Below are 8,465 nucleotides of genomic sequence, written 5' to 3' on the forward strand. Positions count from 1 at the left end.
TGCTGGGAAATTCTTGAGTAGCTGCAGAATTGGCGACTCCTCCAGAAGGGCTCAGTTCCATGAGTAAGTAAGTAAAGAATTATTATTTTATTTTAGATAAGAAATTATTATTCAAGAACAGTTTCTGTTTGCTATGAATTTCCTAGATACGACCTGAATGTTTCGCACCATTGCAATGTTTGTTAACTCTAAATTTATAAACAATATTTGGTTCCTAATTATTAGGAGTGTTTACAGTCTACTGTCCATTAGGGCATAAAACTCCAAGTTAAGGGAAAGTGTTCTCACTGCTACCTTGTCGTTACTCTACGTTCTACAGAACTATTAAAGTACTAAGAAATGCTGCATATTTTTTGGAGTTCCTCTGCCGTCCGTCGCATCAGGCCCGTTTACTGTGTCGCTCCGCCATGCTGTTATTAGGGACTGTAAGAAATTAAAAATGTGGGAGTCGGTATCTTCAGGCAGTACCCAATTACGTGAAAATAGGTCAACTGGTTCAAAAGTTTCGAACTGAGAAATGCACAGAGAGAGCATGATGATCCCATTAACCTGTTTTTTTCATTCGCGAGAAAATTAAATCGAGCTGAGAATATACGGGACGTTTCCAGCGGACTAAACACAATGTCTTATTTGCGGCGAAGGTTTTTGGCAGAGTCTGTACAGTTCTTCATCATTTCTCTGTAATGCAAATGATTCCGCAGTGAGGAAGCATCTCCTGAATCCGCACATTACCAGTTTCAAACTTACTTACTTACTTACTCATGCAGCTGAGCCCTTCTTGAGGAGCCGCCAATTCTGCAGCCACTCAAGAATTTCCCCGAAGGTTCATTACCGTGTTTAAAAGAACCCTCCACCGGTCCCTATCCTGAGCCAGATCAATCCAATCCATACCATCCCATTCTATATCTCTAAGGTCATTTTAATATTGTCCACCCACCTACGCCTTGGACTTCCCAGTGGTCTCTTTCCTTCTGGCTTTCCCACCAATATCCTATATATATTCATCGTCTCCCCAATTGTGCTACATGCTTTGTCCGTTTCATCCTGCTTAATTTGATCATTCTAATTATACTTGGAGAATAGTACAAGTAGCCGGTCACGATAGCCGAGCGATCTAAGGCACGTACTGTCTTCGCTCGCTTGGAAACCGGGATCGTGGGTTCGAATCTCACTCAGGGCATGGATATTTAGTTTGTGTGTGTGCGTTTTTCTGTGTTTGCGTACAGGTATAGGCCTTGCGACGAGCTGATCACCCGCCCAAGGAGTCCTACCGAATGTGTAAGATCTAGAAAAACCGAAGTGAACGGAGAAATTCATGTAGGTAGGCCTAGGCCCACTGGGGCTGTAGTATCAAGGAAAAATAGTACAAGTTATGAAGCTCCTCATTATACAGTTTTTCTCCAATTTCCCGTCACTTCATCTCTCTTCGGTCCAAATATTCTCCCCAACACCCTGTTCTTAAAAACCCTCAGTCTATGTTCCTCCCTTAATGTCAGAGACCAAGTTTCACACCCATACAGAACCGAAGGTAAAATTTTATTTTTGTATATTATAATTTTTATGTTTTGGACTGCAGACGAGAAGACAAAAGGTTCTGCGCTGAATGATAGCAACCATTACCCGAATAACCGGTTTAAAACAAAAGCAGAAAAATTCCGAAAAAAATTGGGATTGTATGTGATACTTCATCACTTTCACTCAGCACTGTAAGTGCACGTTAGTGGTTGGCTACACATTTATGCTCTTAATTTTTCCCTACTCTTTCCCGCAATAGTCATAGCAGGGTGAACTATGGGTAACCGGCTGTTTTCTGATGCAACAAGGTAGCCACTTACGTATGATATTTATGTGGTAATATTTAGTAGTGTTTTGCGCTAGTCCGCACTTCTCTTGCTCCTAAATCAGTGCAATGGATGTAGTTGTCTGAGCAGGATATTCGCCAGGGATTTCGTATAATTTCCTAATAGACTTCTCATTAAATTGGTTTTACGTTTTTAAAGGAGATGAAGTTTGCAATAATTTCATCTAGTTCGGCGTGACTCTAGACGGGGTTTTGGATTGGATATCGGATTTAGTTATCTCTTTAACACACAAGCCGTAATTACTCTTAATTACAGCGCCATCACTGTTCTTCGCACTTTACAAATCATTGTTACACTCAAGCACTAGTGTTCTCAGTCTGTAACAGTCTCTACTAAACGTTTCCTCGCAACGGATCTAACAATGGCTATTCCTCTGCTTCCGTGCTCAGATCCTCTCTGAACGGAGGCTCACTTCTTACTTCAAATAAATCTCATTACAGACTGACACTCTTCTTCTGACTCCAGTAGAGAACTGGCTTCGTTGCCCCATTGTTTTCTTTATAGCACCTCGGCACTGCTCACATAGACAATGCCGTTCGTTCTCGTATGCGTAGTAATTTCGGCGGGATTGTGTTTACCGACCCGTTGCGTAGCGGCGACCGTTTATATTTTTACTAAAAATCTGCTGCCTAGTAATGGACGTCATTCCGTTGCCGGTTTCGCGGCCGGCGGCTAGAAACTAATGTTGTTTCAGAGCCGCTCGCTACTAACAGCTGTTTCTGTGGCTCCACAGTTCTCATTTGAGCGAGTATGCCACAATATAATTAATCTCTTTCCGCCTACAGAGATACAAATGAAGTGTCTGCGAGCATGGATTTTAGCGGAACACTCGAATGATCCTCCCGTCAAGTCCGGCCAACCCGTTAACCCGTAAGTTCGCTTTTCGTCTGCGTTGACAAGAAAACTCACGGTATAATTATATTCCATAAGTTAGCAAGCGGTCATGCCTCGTTTTAATAAAGAAAGTTTTTGTTTCGTTTGGCAGGCAACATTTCTTGGTGAATAGTACTTTATCACGTACGTAGTACTTTAATGTGCACATGCCGGTAGCCATTTATACGTTTTATAAAGTTACACCGTTCTGAATTTTTCTCTTATTACTGCTTGGGCCTGCATAATATGAAGTGAGACAAGAAACTGTCTTGAATTCAGAGTGGATAAAATTTAAACGAATATAGTAAATCAAGGTAATGCCATGAAGAAGTAAGAAGAATTGAGACATAGTCCCATGAATTCTCAACCTTGCCACTAGTGCGAAAAGAGTGGTCAGCTTCACTTCTCTGCCGATTTTCCCCCCGGAAAGCAGTTCCATTGGAGGATGGGTGGGCTCCAGAGCAGGTCTGGACATTATAGAGAAACAAACGCCGATTCCTTGGCCATCCAGTCGTAGCCTATCTTTACCAACTCTACTCAGAATCGGTACTAGTTTGAAGTCAGACGGTCATGGCTTGCTTCAAGGTACTATTGTAGTGTCTGCCTTGAGAGATCAAGAAAAGCCTGGGAAAATCACAGATATAATACCCGTTACGCCGGCCGAGATGTCAACCGGATATATCCCGAATACACGTAGCTAATACTATACGGATCTTCTAACGGAANATCTGTTTTTTTTGGGGGGGGGGGAATGCACTCTCAACATGGAATAAACGGATGGGAAATACTATATGTTTCACCTCAACATTTTGACCATCAGATTTCATAAAGAATGCTTGAAACAACGTGCCTAATATTCACACAACAGCACGGTGTTAAATATTCCTGCGAGTATAAGATGCTCATATTGCATTTATAGGTTGCTTGGTGTACAATTCTGAATGATGCTATAATCCAGAAACGAGGGCTAGTTAGTGACATAAACAGATACCCGATTCTGTAGACACACGAAAAGGATTTAATTTAACGATTGTAGGGGCATAGAAGGAGGTGTACAGATCAGATGCTATGTAGTCAAGATAGACCCAAAGAACAATATTTCCATAATGCACGTTTATAATATTGAAAAAACGTTGCTCTGCTTCAGAAAATTCATTTACCTGAGACAACTCCAAAAATATCATTTGAAACAATCGCAAGTTATAATCGTATAAGGAGACAAGGAACGGATGGAATCCACTACAAAAATTAAAAATCTCCGTGGCTTTAGTCCGCAAGGGAACTATACCGACCGAGAGACCGCCGCTGGTCGGCGAAGTTAGTGTCAATTTCAGCGGATAGAGGGTGTTACGAGGTCAGCGCAACGAATCCCCACGGACGTTAATTTCGGTTTTCTAGACAGAAGCCGCTACTTCCTTGAAATAGCTCCTCAGTTATCCTCACGAGGATGAGTGGACCCCGTTCCAGACCCACTACTTCACAGAAAACCTGGTAGCGCCGGGAATCGAAACCGGAGGTCTGGATCTGTAGCCAGAAACTCTGACCACTAGACCAAAAAGCGGTCTAAATCCATTATATGGTGTGAAAATTATGTCGAATCTCCACATGTATTTATTATTCAAGTACCTTATACCCTTCTGCCAGAATTTTCAACATTATTAATACCTAACAAATCCCACTACTGGATATTACTCAGAGCCAGTTCCAAATACATCCGTTCCACGCATCGTTTCTCCCCGAGGATCATCTTACAGTATTATTATTATTATTAGGGGGAGTGGGTTTCCCCATGCACTTACACCAGTTATTGGTCCATTGTGCGTCCCCCTTTAATTTCTACCGTCGCCATACACTACCGGTACTGGTGCGTGCTATCAGCCCCGTTCAGTCAACGAGGTCGGCCGTCGGTACCTGATATTTCCCCCATCTACCGGAGGTATTGGAAACTACTTGGGCGGGAAATTGTTGCCTAATTTTGCTCAGAGGTCTCCTAGAGACATGAGGATCTTTTACGTGCCGTAAATCTATGACACGGGGCCCACGGCTTAAAGTCCCTCCCGGAGGACTTGTTCCCTGAATTTTTCCGCCCTAAAAAATTCCACGACCTCCGCCGGGTTTGAACCCGCGCACCTTGAGTCATGAGGTGGGAACGTTACCCTTATCTTACAGTAATTCTCCTATGTCTTTCATAGTTTTCAAATTGAAGTGTTACAATATATTTCCCCTCCTAAATTATGTACGTATTTCTTGATTCCCCCATTTTATCCTAACTCTCAGCAGACTAGAGTTCACTAGGTTACAACGCTAGGTGACCCGCAAGAATTACGAAATTCCTCGTCATATAGTAACCTGAACTGCTCATTTACTTTACGGTTCTGAAAGTCAAAATATTTTCCTGAACACGTTTCTTTTAAACGCTTATATTTTAGTTTATTCCTCTGTTCTTGCAACTTGATATTCAGCGTTTAGAGAAGTAGATGTAATGCTATTCGTTTTTAAAACTTTATTTTTATAATAATTGATGGAATATATCCTCCTCCTAATTTCACAATGTGCCTTCCTCCTTTCGATAATGTTGTTCCCAGAATGTTGTGAAGCGCTCTCAGAAAGTTCGTTCCTTACACCTAGGAGCAATGTACGAGTTGTACAGTGACTTATCGAGGGTTCAGTGAATCCCTTGAAGACACGCGCCTCATAAATGGTGTTTCTAACTTCATGCTTTAATTCCAGACTTACTCACCATGGCAACAAGTACACGAGTGGAGCCGCTGAGAGAACCCATTGCTGCTAAAGTGCAACAGGAATGTCGGAGCTCCATTTATCCTGCGGCAAGTGTTAGGGTATTTCCCTCTGGGTGCGCCCACACGGCTTACTTTCTTCAGTACGCTGAGAAGTTCAGGGACTTTGAAATACGTGAAGACGATGTGTGGATTGTATCCTATCCCAAGTGCGGTAAGCCTAAACACACTGTATTAAAGCAAGCAAAATAGTGTATGCAGTCTTTACTATTTGCATCCTGTTGGATATCATTATGTACGTGTAGTAATATTCTACAACCGTAAACAGAGAAAATTCGTAATAAACAGTGCAAACAGGATCGCAGATAGAGAATAACCACTATCTAATAGCAAGAAGACGTGGTATTATGTACAGAACATAATATTTTTTTTTATTTTATTAGAATTATTGACAATCTGAAGTATACATTTCTTTAAGCCAAGGCGCTGACTAGTGTGCAGAAACACAATAAATGTAACAAAATTTACCACCGTTAATCACATCGAAAGAAAATAGAACAGACACCACTTTCCATCCATCCATCCAATCGATCCAATCCGTCCAATCAATCCACCATCCATCCATCCATCCATCCATCAAATCAATCCATGATCCACCCATTCATCCATCCAATCCACCCATCCATCCATCCATCCAATCAATCTATCATCCATCCAATCAATCCACCATCCATCCAATCAATCCACCATCCAATCAATCTACCATCCATCCAATCAATCCACCATCCATCCGTCCATCCATCCATCCAATCAATCCAATCCATCCATTCATTTATCTGTGCCTCTATAGCCCTTTTTTGGACCTTGGCCCCTATTTCATTTTCTAACTCCTATACACAGTCGGTATGAAACCTTGGACAGGGGGTCAGCCTGTCGCAAGGCCGCTACGTGGACACAGAATAAACGCACGCCTTGAGTAGGATTCGAACCCACGAGGGAAGACAGTTCATGTCTTATACCGCACATCCACTGTTATTGGCTACACTCACCACTCACATGCGTTATGCCAGAACGCAATATGTGCACAAAATTAAAACAACGCAGACTCCCTGAGTACCCCTCTGCTCCGCGATAAACCCTCATAGACCGTCAAAGATCTTAATTGCATTTTGAAACCAATATTCAAATTTGTATTGAAACTAAAATCGTTTGAAATATATACAAGTAATTACAGCCGTTAATATGGTTCCACACTAGCAATAAATTTCAGTACGACTGAATATTTCATGAATATTTGCCTGATGATGAACCGGCTGAATCGAAATATATAGCAAATTTATAAATAAATAAACTTTAATACAGAAATGTTGATTTGTTTTTATGAACGTAAGATTTGAGGTCTTCGCGGTAGTGACTATGAAGATAGCCGTCTTTTGGGATGTGGCGTCGTGTAGAAATTGTGTTAACCGACGTTTTGGAGGAACGTGTAGAAACTGTGTTAACCGACGTTTTGGAGGAACGTATCGCCTCCATCTTCAGAGTAGAAGACAAGAAGAAATCCGCGAGCGAACCAGCTTGAGCAGGTGCAACAGACTGAAGTTTTTCTTTACGAAGTTGTTTTGACGGTTGTAAAATTCACTACTGTATAGTGTATACAGTGCCTCAGGGACATGTCTACTTTGAGTCAGAGGTCTTTAACCCAAGCGCGGTAACATCTGAACTCTAAGAATGAAGTAACTTTTACTTCCTGGCCGCAGTCTTCCGAAGCCAAGGCAACAGCTGATTGGTGTAGCCTTGAGTCTCAGGGTAATTCCGGGCCAAAGTAGGCGAGTGATTTAAAACGTTACCACATTTTGTGAAGTGTAGCAGAAAGATGGTCGTAATACGTACAAGCAAATAAATTTTATATTCAAATCATAATACCAAAATGTGAAAGTAACACAGTTTTGTGATATTCAGCTGCCTTACGACATGAACTCGACCACATTTCTTCGTTCTGGGATACAATGCATTATTTCCTACAGTAACAAATTCCCGGTAGGGCCGCGCCGTAGCTCAAGCGGTTAGTCGCTGGCTTCCCACCGCGGCGGCCAGGGTTCGATCACGGGTACGGTTAAGTAGGATTTGTGGTGGACAAAGTGGCGCTGGGGCAGGTTTTCTCCGAGTGCTTCCGTTTCCCTTGCCAATCTTCATTCCACCAATTGCTCCAAAATCACCCTCACCTATCATCTGGGGCTGGTACAATAGGCCAGAAGTGGCCGCAGTGCAAGGGACTTAGTCCAATCCCACTAGCTTTAAAAAAATTAGTAAGTAAAATATTTTGTATCACGTAGCAATGCCACTACTCAGAAGGAGAATCAGCATAACCATCATTTTTAGAATAATTATTGCAACCCTTCACTGTGCGTTTCGTTTAATACTGTCATTTATTACCCATTCTGAAAACATGGCTACTCTGTGACTTTTCTCCATTAACTGTACTGCATGTTACAAAAAAGAAACACGCTCCTGTGAATGAAAATCACAGCAAAATATGCAGAATGTTGTGAACATACACGTACATATATACATTCATGCATTCTCGTACACATTTAACACAGTATATGACTCTGATACTTCGGAAGATATAGAACCGCATTTGTCTCGTCACGTGGAAAAGTACGAGACATTTGTCTTATAGAAACGTGTAAGTCAGCAAAACTGTTTAGGCCTTAAACTACTTTGACTTAGAACTTACGTAATCTGTTTCAACCTATCATTTGCTTATTTATAGTTTACAAACGACAACGTGGCCGGTCACGGTAGCCGAGTGGTCTAAGGAATGTACTGTCTTCGTTTGCTTGGAAACCTGGATGGTGGGTTCGAATCCCACTCAGGGCATGGATGTTTAGTTTGTGTGTGTGCGTTTTTCTGTGTTTATGTACAGGTAGGAGTTCACTTACATACGCCGTGCAGTGCGGACGTGTTTACCAAGCGCTCCCGGTACCACGTA

At 41.9% G+C, this 8,465-nt stretch overlaps 2 protein-coding genes across 11 annotated transcripts in view; one reads left to right on the forward strand and one right to left on the reverse strand.

Moving 5' to 3' along the window:
• Positions 1 to 8,465, reverse strand: part of LOC111871558 (cholecystokinin receptor type A) — a 578,235-nt gene that overhangs the window by 73,747 nt on the left and 496,023 nt on the right. The gene's annotated exons all lie outside the window — the stretch shown is intronic.
• LOC111871583 (luciferin sulfotransferase) overlaps positions 1 to 8,465 on the forward strand; it is an 82,315-nt gene that overhangs the window by 32,220 nt on the left and 41,630 nt on the right. The window contains exon 2 of the mRNA XM_023864793.2: positions 5,466 to 5,687. Coding sequence (XP_023720561.1) covers positions 5,477 to 5,687 — 211 coding nt within the window. The 5' untranslated portion in view covers positions 5,466 to 5,476. The remainder of the gene's footprint in view (positions 1 to 5,465; positions 5,688 to 8,465) is intronic.

The sequence above is a fragment of the Cryptotermes secundus genome, unplaced genomic scaffold, assembly GCF_002891405.2.
Source record: "Cryptotermes secundus unplaced genomic scaffold, Csec_1.0 scaffold152, whole genome shotgun sequence".
In the NCBI taxonomy this organism is placed as follows: domain Eukaryota; kingdom Metazoa; phylum Arthropoda; class Insecta; order Blattodea; family Kalotermitidae; genus Cryptotermes; species Cryptotermes secundus.